General features: G+C 37.8%; 1 protein-coding gene and 3 non-coding genes across 4 annotated transcripts; 3 read left to right on the forward strand and 1 right to left on the reverse strand.

Moving 5' to 3' along the window:
• The first annotated feature begins 8,387 nt into the window (after window positions 1–8,387).
• trnar-ucu (transfer RNA arginine (anticodon UCU)) lies at window positions 8,388–8,473 on the forward strand. Its single transcript is given in 2 exon segments — window positions 8,388–8,424; window positions 8,438–8,473. It is a non-coding gene; the product is annotated as a tRNA-Arg (tRNA).
• A 1,317-nt stretch (window positions 8,474–9,790) lies between these two features.
• Window positions 9,791–9,878, forward strand: trnar-ucu (transfer RNA arginine (anticodon UCU)). Its single transcript is given in 2 exon segments — window positions 9,791–9,827; window positions 9,843–9,878. It is a non-coding gene; the product is annotated as a tRNA-Arg (tRNA).
• A 305-nt stretch (window positions 9,879–10,183) lies between these two features.
• On the forward strand, window positions 10,184–10,255 carry trnag-ucc (transfer RNA glycine (anticodon UCC)). The gene has a single exon. It is a non-coding gene; the product is annotated as a tRNA-Gly (tRNA).
• Window positions 10,256–10,639: 384 nt separating this feature from the next.
• Window positions 10,640–20,103, reverse strand: rhoub (ras homolog family member Ub). Its single transcript, XM_077565504.1, has 3 exons — window positions 19,703–20,103; window positions 15,787–15,845; window positions 10,640–13,251 (listed from the first exon to the last, which is right to left on the reverse strand). The coding sequence occupies exons 1-3, from the start codon at window positions 19,920–19,922 to the stop codon at window positions 12,796–12,798; spliced, it is 735 nt and encodes a 244-aa protein (XP_077421630.1). The 5' UTR covers window positions 19,923–20,103; the 3' UTR covers window positions 10,640–12,795.
• Between the last annotated feature and the right edge of the window lie 1,229 nt (window positions 20,104–21,332).

Here is a 21,332-nt window from a genome sequence, read left to right on the forward strand (position 1 = left end):
GTAATGTAATACAGTTTAATTTAAAAAATAAATAAAAATTGCAGTCGATTACGTAACGGTGGTACATGTATTCCGTTACTCCGCAAGCCTGATTATCAGAATGGCACATTTGAAACCACAGGACAACGGGTACTCCAGATAGTACCATACAGTACTTTTGCTAGCTAGTAGCTACAGTAGCTAGGTATTAGCTTGTAGTAGAGCTACGTTGAATACAGTGGAAAAGTAAGTAAATAAGTAACATGTAAATAAAGTCGGCGCTCTCTCTCTCTCTCCCATTTTTAATGAATGTACCTGTAACCTGATTTATGTTTTTTTCCTGTAACTGTAATGTAATACAGTTTAATTTAAAAAATAAATAAAAATTGCAGTCGATTACGTAACGGTGGTACATGTATTCCGTTACTCCGCAAGCCTGATTATCAGAATGGCACATTTGAAACCACAGGACAACGGGTACTCCAGATAGTACCATACAGTACTTTTGCTAGCTAGTAGCTACAGTAGCTAGCTATTAGCTTGTAGGTAGAGCTACGTTGAATACAGTGGAAAAGTAAGTAAATAAGTAACATGTAAATAAAGTCGGCGCTCTCTCTCTCTCTCTCTCTCCCATTTTTAATAAATGTACCTGTAATCTGATTTTATGTTTTTTTCCTGTAACTGTAATGTAATACAGTTTAATTTAAAAAAAAATAAAATGTAATGTAATACAGTTTAATTTAAAAAAAAATAAAATTGCAGTCTGATTACGTAACGGTGGTACATGTATTCCGTTACTCCGCAAGCCTGATTATCAGAATGGCACATTTGAAACCACAGGACAACGGGTACTCCAGATAGTACCATACAGTACTTTTGCTAGTTAGTAGCTACAGTAGCTAGCTATTAGCTTGTAGGTAGAGCTACGTTGAATACAGTGGAAAAGTAAGTAAATAAGTAACATGTAAATAAAGTCGGCGCTCTCTCTCTCTCTCTCTCTCCCATTTTTAATAAATGTACCTGTAATCTGATTTTATGTTTTTTTCCTGTAACTGTAATGTAATACAGTTTAATTTAAAAAAAAATAAAATGTAATGTAATACAGTTTAATTTAAAAAAAAATTAAATTGCAGTCTGATTACGTAACGGTGGTACATGTATTCCGTTACTCCGCAAGCCTGATTATCAGAATGGTACATTTGAAACCACATGACAACGGGTACTCCAGATAGTACCATACAGTACTTTTGCTAGCTAGTAGCTACAGTAGCTAGCTAGTAGCTTGTAGGTAGAGCTACGTCGAATACAGTGGAAAAGTAAGTAAATAAGTAACATGTAAATAAAGTCGGGGCTTAATGTATACACACAGACACAGAGTGACGTCACAACAATATGCTGCTTTAATGATTGACATCCATTTCACCCAGTGATGCATAAAAGTCACTAGTTACTTCCACTCTACTCATGGAGAAAGTTTTGCTTGGTCTCCTGTGTGTGTAAACTTCCAACAAGAAGAACAAAAGGTCAATCTTGGAAGTTAGACAGAATTGGACGGACACTAGAAATCAAGCAGAAATAGATGTTGGAGCAGAAAGACAAAAATATGTCATTCTTCTGGCTAAGGGCCTGAAGAATAAGTCATTGTTTTTGTGGGCTCGCGCTGAGAAAGTGAATGCACATATTCAGTCGGGGGAGAAAGGGCAGCAGGGGCGAGCGAAGAGAAGAAAGAGAGTTTGGCGTGGGTGTGCGCCACACAAAAGGGGAGAAGAGGACAATGCCAACTGCCAAAGTGAAGAAGCACAAGTTACAAAACGTTCTGTAGCGAATGAACTAGAACAGTCAAAAAAACGTTTTATATACTGTATATATAAAACAGCTGTGGGGGAAATAAAAGACCTCCCCACCACCATACCAAATAAATGAATAAAATATTTGAAAAATATTTAAAATTAAATTTAAAAAAACATATCTGTGAATATGTAAATGCTGTTAAACTGGGACTATGCTGGGATCCACTTTACATGTAAAAACATTAGATTTATAAACATAGCAAATAATGACATTTTTGTTTTGTAGATCCTTTATTGGATTAGTACTTCTTGTCAATCATTCTTATCATTATGGATTTTTTTCTCTATATTTGTAAAAAAAATATCCTTACTTTTCTGTGCTGTTATAATAACCTACACAAATATATTAGTGTGTTAATTTAAATTAAACGTGAAAAATGTCGACGTGAGTCTTAAAGACATCTGTTTGCATACATTCATGGAATAAAGAGTTTAGACAACCCTGAACTAAAAAGATCCAAGATGTTGTTTTGTGAAGCACTTCAGCAGGTGTTATCTCACTTTAGCGATAAAGAACTTGCGTGGTGTGACGCAAGGGAAGGAGACCGACCATGTCGGGCTTACATAAGCACACACACACAGTCTGTGGTACCGATCCAGATGTCGCGTGTGTGTCAGTGCACTCTTGATAGACACACGGAGAAAGTCTGGACACGAGCGTCTCTGTTTCCCATCACCGTGAATCCACTCAACATGTGTTCTGGTCGGCAGCCAACAACTCACGCTGATCCACTTAGTCAGAGCAAACAGTCGGAATCAAAAGAAGCCGTGATGGAATGGAACACTTCAGACCGTGACCGCTCATTAACATTTATCAGCTGGGGTCTTGAATGCGTCAATGAGAGATAAAAGGTCAAAGACGTGAAAACAGGCAATTTAGGAGCAAATCATAAAAATAAAAAAAACTATAAAATAAAATAAAAATCAACACTATTACATACATTAAAAAATAATAATAATAATTTTGGATGGTTCATTTAGCCATAATTCCAAACCACTTTGGATAATTATTTTCCTATTATTAATGAATTAAAAAAGAAAGCCTTTTCAATTAATCTAATGATATAAGGGAAAACCATGTGCCATTGTTTACATGGTCAGCAATGTCTGACCTTCCTTTAGATTATAGCCTTATATGGAAGTCTCCATTCATAATCCTATTAAAGTGTTACAGTGCATACTGTATGTAACTCCCATTATATCATACAGAATGTCCATTTATCCTACAGCAAGGAGCAAAAAAAACATAACATAAACTGTTTTTTAAACGTATATATGTATGAAGTATATACATGTACTCCTAAGTGGCAAAAACTCAAAAAGCCCTCTGATTGACCCACTAGTAAACAGTTATATGTATTATTTTACCAAGAGAGCAGAGTGATTAAATAAATAGGGTAGCTACAATGATTTTATGTGGTTGCGCAAGTGTGCACACCCTCTTAAAAATGGGAATGTGGCTGTGTTCCGACTACTTTTCTAGTAAGCTTTATATATAAACACAACTTTGTCATCGTTTTTACTTCAAGTAGTCACTTTCTGCCACCCAGAAGCACTTTGGCGCCTCTTTACAAACATTATTTAAAGATCCATTCCAGTAGGTAGCTTACAAACAATTATGAAACAAATCAGTTTGTTCTAATCTAACTTAATTTGAGTCAAGATAAATGGAATATTCTGTTAGAGTTGTATGTGTTGTATTAGACTAATTAGGTTCATATTCTATTAAATTGTTGTGTGCAAACACTGCTTGGAGTACTTTGGCCTATTGGTGCACGTGTCTGCGTATGCGTAACTAATCAGCTTTATTGACGACCGCCAAACCTTTCCGTTGATTCCGCCAGTATCTGTATACTCTCGGAATAAATGCAGACGTTTGTTGACAACGCCGCTTGATCAAGGAGTTCCTCACACTATCTGTGGTGTCCACAGAGGGAACAACATGGAGTACTTGGAGGTGTGTATGTGGCACTCCTACTCCAAGCCTTCTTTGTCAGGCTTATCTGCACCGTATGAAAGATGAAAGCACCGCGAGCTGCCTGCAATCACACAGAACGATGGAGCAAAACAAACTGATAAAGAAAAAGAAAGAAAGAGTGGAGGGAGAAGTAAGGTTAAAGTCATGCAAAGCAAATATGTCCCAGATTGAGAAGATTGGATTTTAAGCAGAGGCAAATGACACATGAACAGTACTTCAAACCAGCAGGAAATCAGGCAAAAAATGTTGCAAAGGAATTATTACATAATATTGTATTAGAAATAAGACATGCTTAATTTAACACGGCATCTCACAATAGTTTCCAAGAGATTGATTTTTACATTCCTGTGAAAATTAAGACTTTAATCTTGAAAATATATAAAAGCATAATTTAGCACAAATTAACTTTTTTTTTTTTATAAACCACTTATTATCCTGATATTTTACAATTTGTTCCCCTCAAAACCCTATTCTTGTAAAAATAAGGGCTTTAATCTAGTAAATATGCAAGAAAAGAAAGAATACAATTTTACTCTACAAAACAACTTTAATCTTGTAAAATGATTTTAATCTTGCTAACATACTATTTTCTCAAAAACAAGGCTTTTTTCTTGAAAGTTTGTTTCCGAAAAACATATGACTTTTTATTTAAAATTATTCAACTTAAAAAAAAAAAACTTTGTTCCTTTAAAGTAAGTACTTTAATATTGACAATATATTTTTGTTCTTAAAAAAAATAAACATCTTTGAAACATTCTCAAAAAATGATGGTCCTTTTTTTTAGGAAAAAATATATAATAATACAGGCCTTTTTATCTTGAAAACAAGACAAAACTTCTTTTCCCCTCAAACCTAGGGGCTTGAAATGGGAAAATATGCTACTTTATTCTCATTAAAATAGGAAATTCCTGTAAAAAATTGTAGTCAGAGCTGAATCTGTCTTTCAGAAGTTTTAGCCAAGCAAATCAAGTTCTAATATTTACAACTTGAGTCTGACTCGTGATTCCAGTCCCCAACCGCTGCATCAGAGCCATTTCAATTGAAGTTTACAAAATGACATGATGTCCCGCTACATTATCACACTTTACATTTTCAAGAACGTTCGTTGGAAACGAAAGCTTGCGCTGCAGCAATTTGCCATCAATCAGTCTATTTTTCATGTCCCCGGATACGAATTTGGCTCATAACACCGAAACCAATAAGCGTACAGTCTGGACAACTGGAGCTTTGCAAACTTTCCTTATCAAGAAGCGCAGAGTGTGTGGTTAATGTCCACCACAACCTTCAAAACGACAAAGCCCGATTGTGACATAAGTCAAGTTATGTATTAACTCCGACCTCAATAGAATAGAGTTTCAACCATATGTCTGACTGCAGATAATGAAGTGATAACGTCATCTAAAAGAACTTCAGGAGTGGAAATGACACAATCCTCTTCTGAGTTAGGCTTTAAAGAGTAATATAAAAGTAAAGCATGTGACCTGAATGGAGCAATAAAAGCTGGTAGCTAAGTTGTTTTGGAAACTCCTTCAAGTCACCGCTGATAACAGTCAACAGCGTAATTACGGAAATAATTTGCTATCAGTTTCCTCAATAAGAGACATCTTTATGCCAGGCAACACATTTATAAATAGAAAGCGCTGCCCTTCATTGTCAAATGACCCGTTCTTCCACAATAAATGTTTCCAATGCACACGCATCAGGTCACGTGTTATTTTAAGCTAACAACAATGGGGGGGGAAAACAAGCTTGATAACGCAATAGTGACGGCAGATATTCTGATAGCATTGTTCTGCTTAAAAGTACAATGTCAAAGATTCTAGTGAAATCATAATAGCAATAACATTTCCTCCTTCTTATGTTAGCTTTCTTGCTGTCATTGCTATTTAGCGTTGGATGGCTAAAGTTTACTTAACTTCTAGTCATATATATTTTTGAACAATTTGACATGTAGTCATAATTTGTTTTGTGACGTCAAAGCGATCACAAAATCTGGAAATGTAAGTTAAGATAATGTTGTTAGCACCGACCAGCTAAGTCACTTTGGAGAGCTATTAGCTTAACCTTTACCTCGCCACAAAATGATTTGAAAGGTTTCACCTAAGTTTTTCCTAATAATAATAATAATAATAATAATAATAATAAGGGGGGGGGGGGTGTTGTTCAAAGAAGCGCAGAGGACTTGATTGGTTCTCCCCATAATGAGACTGCACTGTGGGGGGTGTTTGTATAAGCTTATTACAACATAATCCTGCTAGCTGCGCCATTGTAGCATTTCAGACAAGCTTGCTGGGTTTTTTCCTCAGATAGAAAGACAGTAAATGTGATGTGTTTGAGTGCTACTAATAACTACCAACCATCTTTGGAAAGATACTTTACACAGCTAGTTAGCTAAACTGAGGAGTTGCTAGCTAGATTCATGGTCCAACAATATTTTAATCAGGTAAACGTGTCAATTGCCCATTAGCTACAGTTTTGTCACCATGTGATCTGTTTTTATCCCCTATATTACCTCGTCATTAAATGCTAAATGTTTACTTTAAATGCTATGGTAGCGTTGCTTAGTTGGTCTGTTAGCAATTTTGTTGTCATGCTTCTCTTTCGTCAGTCTGTTTAGCACTGCTTTATATCCTGACAACACATCATAGCAGGTACATTCGTCTTGAGTGTGTTACAAAATTTACTTAAAAAAATAAATAAATGCTGATTTACGTCAAGAATAAGAAATTCACAGGGTACGCCCCAGTGTAGGTGTCTTTTAATCACGGCCCCAGACATATTGCATCGCATTACAAGGGCTTGGGCAACATTTAATCCCAAAGACAATGCACAAAGTGGAGCACAGTCTACGTGTCGGATCCCTTCCCACCCAACAGAGCTGACTAGCATAGTTAATGTCCCCCGTAATCCCACCCAGCAAGCAGCGGTCCAGTCATCATGCTGGCAATTATCTGAAGGGGAGCTGCAGGAATCCCTCAGCAACTCTTAATCGTCCAAACTGATTACGGGGCGCTCAATCACAGAGTCAAGGCACTGTCATCCCCGATACAGTTCTCCGAAGTTACGTAAAGACATGGGTTCATGGGGGCGGGCGAAGGAATTCAACAATCTTGTGGAGAATTACAGTGGAAAGAGGTGACACAGCTGACTTGTGTTGCGAATTTCTTGATGAAAACAAATATATACAAGCCAGTATCACCACACATTATAGCTGCCTTTGACGATAATGGCGATAGAGAACAGCTAAAATCACTCAACTTTGCTGAATCCAATGCAAATAAATGATTTCATGGACTTTTGTTTTTGGCTTCAGTAGTTTCTGTATCAAGCTTTGCAGACAAGCCAGTGATGGTGGGAATATAGCCCATTTGGCCGGGGGATGACGTGTTAAAACTTGGAAGAGGGTAGGCTACAGTTAAGCTAAAGATATAGTTTCACTAAACGTTGACAACTAATTAGGCCGAACAATGACTGCCAAAGCATGTACCACAAATGCTGGTTGAGCCCATTATCTTGTCATAAAATGGCTACTAAATGTTTTACGGGACATTTAGCCACCATTTTCTGGTTTGTGGATAAGCGTAGAGTAGTTGAACTATTGGTGGGAAGACATTTTAGAGACAATCAGTGGTCGTGAAAGAGACAATATTAGGAAGCATCTATGAGAAAATACTTTTGATTGAAAGCGGAGAAGACATTCACTTGGGCATTCCGCAGACCATCCGAAGGGAAGATACATTTAGCTAGCTAACTGCATACCACAAATGTGCCCGATACTGCTGATGTGAAAAAAAATATACTACATTTTTGCCAGCCTCCAAAGCGCATCACAAGACACAGTTTTACTCATATCCCCAAAAATCATGAACACTGAATGACATTGTCTTTAATATTTAGTTGCTCTGTTCTATTTCTTTTTTGTTTTTAGTAAAATACTTACTCGATAGCAGGGATAGGGAACCCTGAGCCACCGTCCTGCCTGTTTTCCATGTCTCTCTCCTCAAACACAGCTGACTCAACTGATCAGCTAATCAGCAAGCTCTGCAGAAGCCTGATAACGATCTTGTTGGTCAATCAGGTGTGTTAATGGAGGAAGACATGGAAAACAAGCAGCACAGCGGCTCTCGAAGACCAGGGTCCCCTACCACTGCTCTATTGGGTTTACTTGACTTGGCTAGTCTGTTGAAAACCCAAACGTTTCGGTCTTAAGCAAAATGAAGGAATTGAGCTTACTGTTCCAACAAATTTGGAGGTTTGTAAACCTCTGCAGCTAAAGCTTCAAATGCAACTTTACCTCATTCAGTGCCAGTGACGGCTATAGACGTCAAAAATCCAAACCGGGCTGGCGTTGAATGAGTTAACTGTTTCACAGCTTTGACTCTGGGGATGATGACACAGTAAAAAGTTAATTTCTCTCCATCAAGGTACTAGTCTAAACTCAAGTCCATCGGGGCTTAATGGACTCAATTTAAATTTTGTTCCTTTTTTATTGATCAAATATGAGTTCCCATGCTGTAGAAGTGCTGCAGTGCTATCAAATTTGAAAAAATGTATCTTGAAAATCTACTTATTATATGCAGGGCTCTGTGGCGCAATGGATAGCGCATTGGACTTCTAAACAGTTGTAGTAATTCAAAGGTTTTGGGTTCGAGTCCCACCAGAGTCATCTTATAAACCTTTGGACACAACTCAAGAGTGAGACAGCTTAAATCATGCAATTATAATTAGGAACTGAATAAATTTGAAGCTTGAATTTGTGCTGCTGTTGACAAAGTGAAAGATTTGCATACCAATTTGCATAATGTAAATGTCAATTGCAATGTACTGTACCTTCTTTAAGTGGATTTTTTTTCCAGACATTTTTTTCACTTCTTTCTTCTTTCTGGAGGAAACTGGAGGATCAAGTTGCAAGTGGTTATCTGCTTCCTGATGGCTTACTGGCATTTTTCCGTAGAATTAGTGTGATTGCTGTTATGTAACCTTGAACCTTTTTGGTCAAGTGTTTCGTATATTTTAACTATAAGGATTCTTATTGTCAATTTAAAATTTCCTCTGTAGGACCAAATCATAACCTTACTTGGAAGAAGTGCAATGCAAGACAAAGTTTAAGAGTGTTATGCAACTATTGTCATAAACTGAGGCTTCAGACGACTTTTGATACAATAGATTGTGAGTTTCAAATTATTGTGGTTGGAAACGAAACCTTAAGGCTGTCAGTCATGGCTCTGTGGTGTTGGACTTCTAGTTTGTTAGAGTGAAGAGATTCAAAGGTTGTGGGTTCAAGTCCCACCAGGGTCAAATTAGCCTGGTACATATTTTCCTCTTTTTTTTCCACTGGAGAGCTCAGTATTGTTCATTCTGTAATTTTACTGATTTGACATGTCATCATCATTGCTCTCTTTTTTTTTCTTTTTTTTTTTAATATATATATTTTTTTTAAATTATTTTTTATTTTGTATGTGGGTGAGTATTTATATATACAGTATATAAATAATATATTTTCCAAAATTTACCTGCAGCATTTGTTTAAACAAACTGGTCGAAATCTTCAATCTAGCTCTACAACGATCCTGTTCTAGAACACATGACTTCTGGTTAAGTTCAATTGTGAAACACCAAGGTGCTCTTAGTGGTTAGCATGGCCTTCCAAGCAGTTGACCAAGGTTTGATTCCCAGCCAATGCAGTGCTAGCAAGAAGCCTTAAAAGAATGCGTTTGCCAGGAATTGAACCCGGGTCAAGTAGTTGGAAGGCAGCTATGCTAACCACTATACCACCAACGCTGGAGAGCAGGTCATAAGTGATCAATGCCTTGTCGTGATGACGGAGTCATGCTAAATCCAAAAATGGGTGCCACAGAGAAGTGGTACTTTAACTTTAAAATAGGAAAGAAGCACTTACTCTCCAAATGTCATATCACACTTCATTTCAGTTTATGAAAACTAGTAGAATTCCGTTTACGACGACCATGTTGGGATGTCAAGTGGCTCTGTGGCGCAACGGATAGTGCGTTGGACTTCTAGATAACAACGAAGTTATTCAAAGGTTGTGGGTTCGAGTCCCACCAGAGTCAATTGGCTCTTAAAGCATTTTGACCAAATGTGACAACAATAACTGAAGCGCACTAGTCTCTGTAAACTTGCAATATACTTCAACTCTTAATGAGCTACATGTTAGCTTGTAGCACTGGTGGTACTGTATAGTTGTTAGCGTCACTACCTGTAATTCTTTTTGTGCCTTCAAATCCCCCCAAGTCAACTTAGCATTTTGACAAAAAATTACATTTTTTGAACACACTAGTCTCTGGAATGCTAACACGGAGCAAAAATTTAAAATTTGGGTCACTTCAACTATTAAACTCCAAAATGCTACAATGCAGCATTGGTGGTATAGTGGTTAGCATAGCTGCCTTCCAAGCAGTTGACCTGGGTTCGATTCCCAGCCAATGCATTGTTCTGTTTCTTGTGCAAGGGGGCCGTTTTTTGGAGCACTCTCACGGCATTGTTATATAATTAATAGTGTTCCTCAAACTGCATTGTAAATTTAAATTACAGAGGCCACAGTGTTGTGTAACAGTTCTGCTATAACAATACAGCTGGTCTACAATAATTACTATTATAATATTTATGATTGTCAGGGTGCAATTTTGTCTCTGGAGGGACCCAGAAACTTAAGACGTACTTTGCAATTTCATGTTACAGTGGTTTAAAAATGCTGCAACATTTTACTTTCATATTTTTTATTTTGTGTTTATACACAAGTTCAAAACTAACAATATTCACACTATATAAGTGAATAATAATTTGCATGAAAGTGTCAACAAAGAGCGAAGAGTTCAAATGTTTCACATTTTATTTTGTTCCATTCAAACAGCTTAACAAAATCGCTCTGTTAAGTACCGCTTATATTATGGTGACATTACAAACATCATATCATAGGACATATTTATATATACTATGTAACGTACATAAATGAAAATGGCACATTCATGCATCTGCTTTGTTCATGATCAGTCGTAGGCCCAGAATGAGCAGATATGAAGAAACCGACAGAAATGAATGAATAACAGGCTTCTGAAAAATAAGAAGCAAACTAACAGTATAATTCTAGAATGTGTCTCTTTAGTGGTCAATAGAGGAAGGACAATCACTAGCACTTTACATTTAGGACATATGACAATGACTGTTTTTTGGCACCGTATTTAGTTGGAGGTAAAAGCAGTGCACTCATTGTATAGCTGACACTTGAGTTTAAACCTCAACTGGTCCAAAGGCCATTTGTTGCATGGCACTTGGAGTCAGTCTTGGAAATGTGCGTGGTGGCGCAATTGACAATGGCACTACACAACTTTAGTTAGTCATTAAAGGGCTGATCCCTTTAAGGCTTTCACCTGCACTATACAGCATCAGCTTAAGGCACATTACAGCACATACTGGGGAGTTTGCAATAAAAAAAAACAACAACAACATTGTTATATTTGTTAAAACTGTCAGTAGAAACATAACAGTAGTACAATTAGTAACATGACCTCTGGCCCCATTTTGTACCTATAATTGTGTTAAGATTTTTTTGACCCCAAGAAGTCAAAATTGTCTTTTTTTGGGAGGTCAAAAATGATTTATTTAACTTTAAAAAAAAAAAAAAAAGTCCTTTCTTTTTTACACATTAGCAACAAACACAATTAAAAAAAAAAAAAGAAAAAAATTAGACGCATTTGCTGGTAATTTGACTCAAAACATATTAGATGTTTTTGCAATTGTTTGCTGAAAAAAAATGCACAAAAAAACCCATCTAAATTCTGCAAAAGGACTTATTTTCTGAATGAGACAAAATGCACACACACAAAAATCTTTGGATGTCCTTTTTTTGTGAGCTCAAGGTGCAAAAAAGCAAAATCTCACAATATAAAAAAAAAAAAAATTGAAACATTTAAGTTTCTCAAATAAATATGATAATTTTTTTCACCTAGTGTAAATCTAATGTTTTAGAAAACATGATTTCATCTAAAAATCAAAACCTTGTCAATCTTAAAAAAAAAAAAGATATGAAGAAAAATTAAATTTGGAGATGCACGCTTATCAGTGGACAGCAATAATCCAAACCCAACTACAGCAGACCCCCACATTTTCATATTTGGCATTTGTGAATTCAGCTATTTGTTGATTTTTTTTTTTTTCGGGGAACCTATTCCTAATATTCATGGGAATTTGGAAACTCCACTTATTTATTTATTTTTCCTGGAGGTGGGAGCCTCAATTATAAACAGATTTGCGTTATTTGTAGTCAGGCTCTGTTGATTTATTTGCTTATCATCACTCTGCGGTTAATTCTACAGCTGAATGTTGCAAAAACAAACCTGCATTTGTTCAAAGCTAATAATCAACATGTTCTCATGAAAAGTTTTTTTTTTTAATCCAGTTTCAAACATTTGATTTGAAAAATACTCAAAAACACACATCTTCATCAGCTGTGAAGATAAAGAAAGGTGCAGGCAGTACTGGCCTTTCATGTACAGTACACTACCAAGCAGTTCATTTTGCTATTCATTAGTGGAAAATTGTGTGAAGGTAGTAAAGCATTAAAGGTGCTTTAACAAATCGTTAAAAGCATAATTGCTGAGGTCATTTAAGAACTTGGTGTCCCAATATCAATTAAAAATCTCCAGTGTGCTTGGTAAATATTCTTCGTCACCGTGGTTACGGTAATCCGCAAACACTGAATCAAGGCAACTGGAATTTTCTTATTTGATGAATTGGTTGACTTCAACAATGATGCTTGTAAGCCAATGAAAATCTTCATCTTGTGAACGCAAAATGAAACGTGTTTTGAGTTTGGCAAGAACAAAGTTGAATTACAGTGTACAGCCCATATAGATGATATAGCTTGAATATACAGTTCTCAGTTCATATGCTGATTATCACATTTGCGAACGCTGCATCCTGTGCGCCTTTTGTCCTTTTCAGCGCCAAGTCCCCGCAAGTGTTCGTATCCTACTGGACGCACACGTACTTCTTCCACCACGACTTGGAGAGCATCTTCATCTTATCGGCCGTGCTGCGCACCTTCCTCTCCCGCCGCAGCCTCCGCTCGCAATTGCGCAACCCCACGGCGATGGCGGCGTCGAACACCTCCTTCAGGTTCTTTTGCGTGAGCGCCGAGCACTCCACGTAGGTGACGGCGCCGATCTTGTCGGCCAGCGCGCGGGCGTCCTCCTCGGCCACGGGGCTCTCTTTCCGCCGGGCCAGCTCGATCAGCACCTTGACGTCCTGCCGCAGGTCGCACTGCGTGCCCACCAGGAGGACGGGCGTGAGGGGGCAACGCCGGCCGATCTCCGGGACCCATTTCTCCCACACGTTCTGGAAGGACGCCGGGCTGACCACGCTGAAGCACAGCAGCAAGGCGTCCGTGCGGCTGTAGCAGAAGTGACGCAGCTTGTCGAACTCGTCCTGGTTGGACACACAAAAAACAGGTGAGGATCTTAAACGCGCACTGTTATTACATTTGGACTGATTTATTTATTGTGTTTGTAGACATAGGGTTGAATTATCAGAAATTCAACACAAACAAACCAATTTCACATGAGGCTCGTCAACATTATCGTCTACATGTGATGATTGATGATTTAGAGCAGCGGGTGCCTAAAAGTAGTGCTCTGACGCTAAATTGAGTGAATCTGCTCAGGAATAGACGAAGTGGCCACTTCATTAGGTAGACCTGCACAATCTATTGACATTCAGTTTTCACTGTGTGGTTAATATTGCTGTTGTAGTAAAATTGCATTAGCTTTTTCTAATTAAGTGGGTCGAGATTCACTTCCGTCACATGAACCTGGGTGGGGTGGGATTTTTTTTTTTTTTGCATCTGAGCCCAAGACACTTAAAGTTGAATATCAGCAAATGTCGAGTACTGATCCGTTAACATATCAATGTTCCAGCAATATTATATATTGTCTTAATTATTTTCAAATTTGCATAAATACACCCCAACATGGTCATATTTTATATGGCTCTACGTCTGGTGCAGCAGTGGTTCAGATCAGGACAACTCAACTAAAAAGTCCACTCAAAACCCACGCTGAGTCACATAGACTGGCTAATTAATGGCTTAGCTAACTCTACATTGAATGAGTTAATTTGTAATTTTTTTAAAATTCATTTTATTGTGTGCTCTATGTAAAATGACTTTCATGAGCAAATTGTAATTATAATTGTGATATATAGGTCTTTAAAAAATATATCTGTCATTGTTTTTTGGGAAATTGTATGTATCATAAGTATTTATGGTATCGGCAGCTGGTATCGGTATCGTTGAGTACTGAAGATTTGAGTAATGTATCGGTATTGAAAAAAAAAAAGTGGTATCGAACATTCATTTTATGTCGATTCATGTTGTGGTGAGTTTTTGTACTTAGAGTTGATTACGTTTCATGCCATAAGATTGATGAATAATTAGCATGGGCGACGATTTTTCCGCACTCTTGCCAGTGTCATCGCCATGAACGAATTCCACATGCCTTCAAACGTGGGGACCAAAAAGTCGGCATGTCAGCTGTGGTTGTGAAAAACCGACCGGCGTGGTTACTTGGTGTGGAGCCTGGTTTGTTTCATAAGCACACTCGGATGAACCCTGCCGTGGGAGCAGCGCATTTGATACGCATGAAGCCTGCCGGCCATTGCCAGCTTCTCTTATTGAGCCTCTCCTAATACCGAACTCATAACGTGTCGTGAGCTGCTGCAACAACTCACACACACGTCGGCGTGTAAGGGCGAATATCAGCAGATTCAAGTCGACACTTATGTAATTCCACGCGCCAGAAATGGTTGTGGGCGTCTGCGCGCATTTTTGGAAGAGCTTGCGTAGCAGCCAACCAGGAAGTAACATGGAAGCTTTTTCCCTACCGGTTGCTGTTAACACTCTGAAATCACTCCGCCACCCCCCTCTACTATTGGATGCAACTTCTGACATCATTGCGACGCCAATCTCGAATTGAACATTTGAACATCGCAGCGAGATGCCACACAGCAGTGTACAGCACGGCATGCTGTGCGTTACTAAGTGCAGTGTGAAAAGGCCTTTAGGGTTGCAAAGGGGTGGAACATTTCTGGTGAATTCAAATTTCAATCAATTTCCATTTTGGGCCCAACTGCGAAGGATTTTTTTTAGGCCAATTCCGATATGTAGTAGAACAAAATTCTGATAACCTGGCTGATTAATTAAAAAATACATATAATGAATAAAATAACTTGTCTTTTAGTCCATCCATGCTTACAACAATATAGATATGACTTAAAGGCGGAACATTTGACTATTTTACAATGCTATCTCCTTTAGTATTGGTTATTATTATTTAAATTTACAACAGAGAGAAAAATCTTTAACTCATTCACTCCCAGCCATTTTTACTGAAGCAACCCTTTTCGCTCCCGGGTGTTTCACTGGATTTTGACTGATTTCGCAAGGCCCACAGAACATTGTGTTCTATTGCTATAAAAACATGCAACCTACCAAAAGAAAGATTAGAGTGTTTTCTTTCATCAGGAAAAAAAAGTATATTTCTATCTGTTTCCGATTTGCAGCAATTAGCATTAGAATATAGCTAAGTTTCATCTTTATTTACAAACCTGTTGAAAACACTGGGAAAAAGAGCTTGTTGCAACATGGCCCTGGCTGATCTCTTATACTCTGCTGCCACCTGCTGGCTGTTTGTGTAAACCATTGCTTTAAACATTCTCTTCAGTTCAGAGGCAGCATCAAAGCCTTCTGTATGCTCTAGCATAAAAAAAACATAACAACATATAAATACATTTTTGGGAGTGAAGGACAAAGTATTAAAAAAATATATTTATACATTTTTGGGAGCAAATGAGTTGCAAAAAGACCCATTAAACTGACCAGCCAGTTAATTGGTCAGGACCTAAATCTTTTAAGCTGGTCTAGAACTGCTCCGTCCTTGGTTGTGTGTGTTTGTGCATCAAACTCACCTGTCCCGCAGTGTCGCACAACTGTAGTCGAACTGGGCTTCCGTCCACCTGAACCACAGCTGTGGGAATACAAAAAAAAAAAAAAAACGGATCAATTGAATTCAGACACACAAACACACACGCCAGTGGGACAGTTTGTACTCATCAGCCGTGTTTTTGTTTGTTCAGTGCGACTCTTCCACTGGGCCTCATTTTGAAAAGTGCGTGAGTCATCCATGTTTGAACGACGGGGTCATTCGTTTTTACAATCCAAAGCAGCGGGCACATGGAAACGTTTACAATAGGCCCTTAGGGGCGTGCGTGCGTTCGTGCGTGCGTGTGTGTGTGGTCGCTTGTATACTTGATCAAAGCCTTGGCTGAAACCAGCAGAACTTCATCATAGCGCTAACAAAGAAGCATTATGGAACAACTTGAACCGCCAAGGCCTGACTCTTTCTTTTTTTTTTTTTTTTTTTTTTTTTTTTAACGTTAAATTTTGTATTTATTTTCAAGTGACCCATATCTAACATTAACATTAGTGACCACGAGAATCAAATTGAACGTGTAGACGTTCAAAATGTAGGTAAACAGAACATATTGATCATTAGGTGGGTGTATATTAGTATCGAACCGATTTATCGGCTATTATTAAAAATTGGCCGATTTTTTTTTTTTGCATATTTTTGGCAATTTTCTTTCCAAAACACAACGTAACAAAGATAATGACATTCAAGGGGGTGGAGTCAAGAATTAGCATTAGCTATAAACTATATCTGCATCAAATCGGCTCCAAGCTTATAGCTAATGTTAGACTTTATTGTCTGTCAAATAATCAAGTCAATAGCTTTGGTATAAAATAGAAATTAAACAGTCTGACAGTTTGATTTTGCTGTTTCATGCTGGAAAAAAATATCATAGTTGTGTTTTTCAAATGTAGCCGTTTCAATATGTTACGGTCAGACATATGATACTTGTTAGCCAATCTGCTACAAGCTCCAACTTATCACCCCCATCGCGCTCTTCAACACTCCGCCCGCCACCTGCGACGTTGCGTAACTCCTCTCAAGTCAACTTTCACACAAAAAAACTGGGTCGCTCTCATTCATTCGGGGGGGGGGGGGGGCCTGAAAGAAATGACATCATCCCCGGGCGATGCCCCCCACCCGACCCTGCTACCGCTGCCCCCACCCCTCCACACACACACACACACACACACACACAAAGTGCACAATCATTCTGTGTCAAGACAATCTGTGCCTGTGAGCCTCTGTGACAGATGTGGAGGAGAGCGCCCGCGGGTCAAGGCTGACGACGACAACAACGGGCCCGCTTGTGCAACCTAAAACCTGACAGCGAGACACTCACTGGCTCTTTGTGATTTCTCTTCCCACACTTGAGTGGTTTTTATGAGGATTTGTGGCAACCCGGTTGGGTTTTAAAACCTCATTAGTGCAGAGGCTAAAACATATGGTGAATAGAGCTGCAGCTATCAAATAGTTTTAGAATCGAGTATTCCAACCACTAATTTAATAATCGGATAACAAAATAATAATTTAGCACTATTAAAAACTATACTGTACTATCTGTGCATTGAGTGTATATGGCTTTAAAAGGCAGGGCCTAGTATGGTGAGTGCCGTGGGTGTCAACGAATGAACAAACAATTAAATACCACTGCAAATGTATTGAGGCGGTAATTATTTCACGCACCACTAGAGGGAGCCTGCACACAACCACACTTTGAGAATGACTGCACTACACACTCGGAAAAAAAAGTTGGGTCAAAAACAACCCAATATGGGTAAAAAAAAAAAAAGGGTCTGACACACCCTCTTGGGTTAATCATTTAACGCGGAAAGTTTTGTCCAAAGACATGACATTGATTACAAACATTTTGCCATGGTCGCCCTGTATCAGTGAGATGCGGTGTAGTCGTTGCAGCTATCTAATATTTTTTTTAATCATGAGTATTCTACTGGTTATCCCATCAATTAATCAGATAATTGATTGTGCATTTTTAAACAGAATACAATGTGCATTTGAAAAGGATTTTTTTTTTTTGTCCTCTTGTGGTCATTAACCTCACGTTCTAGTGTACGATTAGTGACTTTTGGTGTGTATGGCTTTAAAAGGCGGGGTCTGGTCTGGTGAGTGACGTGGGTGCCAGCAGGAAAAAAGTGTAGAATTAGCTAGTTATGAATTATTATGAGTTATGGCCATAGGCATCCCATATATGAATGCGCTTATCACACATTTGTTTAATAAAGCGATTTAAGTGCATTGGTGGCTGTGTTACCTTGTCTTGGAAAATTCTCTATCGTTTTTTTGTTGAAGTCGATACAAATTACTTCTGGGCTAGAAACAATGTTTGGTATGAGGACAAACTTATTTTTACACTCGAATGACAGTTAATAATGTCAAAATGTTAGGTAAAAACATGCCTACCCTGTACAGTTAGTTCTATAGTAAAGGCAGTTTGCCACTGGAAGGCATTATTTTTATTTCCATCATTTCCTATGGAAATAGTACAAGTTGCCTCCAAATCCAAACAAACTTCAAAAAGCAAAGCCAGAGGACACGCTGGCTGGATGTGATTATGACATAACGCACAATGTCGACTTGCTGAAAATCATTTTCATGCACGGGTCAACTCTCATTTGGGTTGCTAATATTTCAGCAAACAAAAGCTTGCAGGGACACGCTTGGAAAAGTGGCAACATGGCAACAACATCTGAGAGAAGTCAAACACACACACAAACACACAAAAGGGACATGGAAAAACAAACACGCCTGTATTACTATTATTATTATTACGATAGGACATGGAACAAATTTGGGTGGGTGCTGCTCTCACCATCTCAGACAGGTAAGAACACATTCAAGTTTCCTCTGCCAAGAACTTTATTACAGTCTTAAATCAGTAAATCTCATAAAAAAACTACACACGTGTAACTTTAGACGTACGATATTTTGTCAATGGCGCGGTTACCTTAAAGCAGGGGTGGGCAACATATGGCTCGGGGGCCAAACAAAGTTAATCCAGCCATTTTTCTATGTCACTTATCATGATCAGGGTCGTGGGGAGCTAGAGACCATCCCAGCTGATTGATGGATGGATGGATAGATAGATAGATGAAAAAAAAACAAAAAAATACTATAAACACGCACCAAAAAAATTAAAGGAAAATTTGGGACAAAAATACAGAAAATATTTTTAAAAAATAACAAAAGACACAAATTGGAAAAAAAGAGAAAATGAGATAAAAACTAAATTAAGCAAAATTACAAAACAGAAAACGATAGAAAAATATTACAAAATAAACAAATATTGTGAAAAATGAATTGAAAAAAATATTTGATTAACAACAAAAATATTTGGAACAAATAAAACTATTACACTTAAATACAATGGGAAAATATAGACAGAGAGACAAGCCAAATTCAATTATCTTCGATATTAGATCAGTGCATCTCAAAATACAATACGTCCCATGTAGGTTGCTCCCTCTAGTGGAAAATGAAAGGATTACTCAATTAAATGTTCAAATTAAATGTTCAAACTGTGCATAATATTACAGTAGCTTCACCTTATTTATTTATTTATTTTTAATCGAGGGAAGTCCATTTGTGAAATTCAGTTGTAAGTAACTTTTAAGTACAAAACATTTGCATTTCCTCTCTTAGAAATAATGTGTGTTTTCAAAATTTTATTCGGGTACTTTTTTATTTTTTAGTTCTTTGTACAAGTCTAACATATGCAATACATATTGACTTATTTAAATACATTTCCCCTCCTATTTGAGCATAGTGGTAATGTTGTAACTGCAGTGTAAAAATGAAGTGTGTAGTGTTAAAATGGCTAACAATATTAAATACACTATATATCGATAGAATAAGGTATTTTAATACAGTATTCCCCTTTCATTAATTGTACTTACCGGAAAAGTGATCAAAGGCGGTGGGGACGTATTTGGTGGGATATCCGTTGGTGGTGTAGCTGACCACCAGGCTGGTCTTGCCTACCGCTCCGTCCCCGAGCAAGACGCACTTGAGTAGCCGCTCATGAGGCTGCCCCGGCCGGCCACTCTGGACTTTGTGCGGCGGCACCGGCGGAGCCATGGTCGGAGGGTATTCCATGGCGGCGGAATGAGGTGACATTCAAAAGAAGTCAGTCGAAGGGCTTCCACATGAGACGAGTGGCGTTCCACGTTGAGGAGGAAAAGAAAAGCGAGTTGCTTCGCTGTAAAAGCGCGTTAAAATCTCAAGGGAGTTTGGTCATTTTCCTGACGAAGTGACGAGCCAAGCGTTGCCTGACACAACTCGATTTTTAATGACCGGCTGCCAGCGAAGCCCGGCTTTTTATATACTCGGTTCATTTGCATAGCCCCGCCTCCTTCACGTGGTGAGCAGCATGTTTTGGACCGTGCTGAGGTGATCTTTATTTGTTAACTGCCACAAGAGAAGCAATGGGAGAACTTTTAGTGTGAGCACAGTAGTACACTGAAAAGGTTTTTTTTTTGTATGTCTTTTCACATGTCAGCTTCTGGGCCATTGTTGACACGCAGGTCTTTTAGAACATCTCAAATATCCATTTTAATTCGATTTTCTACAGCTGCTCTCTCACACACTGACCTACTTTACGAGCTGATTCCATATGGAACATTAACACTTGTACGTGCACTAGTACATTCTAACAGTAGTTCTCAAACGTTGTACAAGTACAGTTGTACTACCTTAAAAAACACTTAATGTCCAAGTAGCCTACTATCAAAAACAAGACAAAAGTGTTCATAACTAAAAAATATTGTTGTTATTATTATTATTAGAACGTTTGTAATGTGAAGTTTTGTAATTTAGCACTATACCTACTTAAATTATTGAATTAAAATGCATTACTCACAAAAGTTAAATGAAAGAAAAAAGTTTGAACCAGCACTTCTTAAAGATTTCATGCAAATGTTTGTTCTAAAAAGTTAAATACAGTACAACTGAACTATATTAAGGCAGTGGTTATTTTGTGTATCACTAGAGGGAGGCCACGTAACACTTGTAGCACACTTTTGACTGCAGGATAATTACTGTACTACTACTAAAAACAAAAATTGAGTTTTCAAACAAATGTTTCTTTTTACTGAGTATTGATCAATTAAATGTTTTTTTTTTAAATAACTACTTCATTTAATCTGTAAACCATTCCATGTTTGTTCCTATCAATGTTAAAACTGTTAATTTAATTGTGAGTGACTTGTTTTTGTAGTTATAAGTTTAAGTCAAACGCGTAGGCATGTTGAACACTGGAATTTTGTCGACCCCTTGTGGCCAAAAATAGCAGCACAGCGAGAAATGAATAAATAAAATTGCTTTTAAAAAAATCTTAATTTCTTAAGATATTGACTTTAGTTTAATATTTGATTATGTAAGTACAAGAACTATATTTGAATGTCACTTATATTCTGACATAAATTACATGTTCTGCAAAATGCTAATTCATTCAAATAGTGAGGTTGTTAAGCAAGCAGTGGTGCTCGTATCTTGAATGAGAACCTGTGCGAGACTCCCCTTTCCCCT

This window comes from Vanacampus margaritifer, chromosome 5 (assembly GCF_051991255.1).
Source record: "Vanacampus margaritifer isolate UIUO_Vmar chromosome 5, RoL_Vmar_1.0, whole genome shotgun sequence".
NCBI lineage: Eukaryota > Metazoa > Chordata > Actinopteri > Syngnathiformes > Syngnathidae > Vanacampus > Vanacampus margaritifer.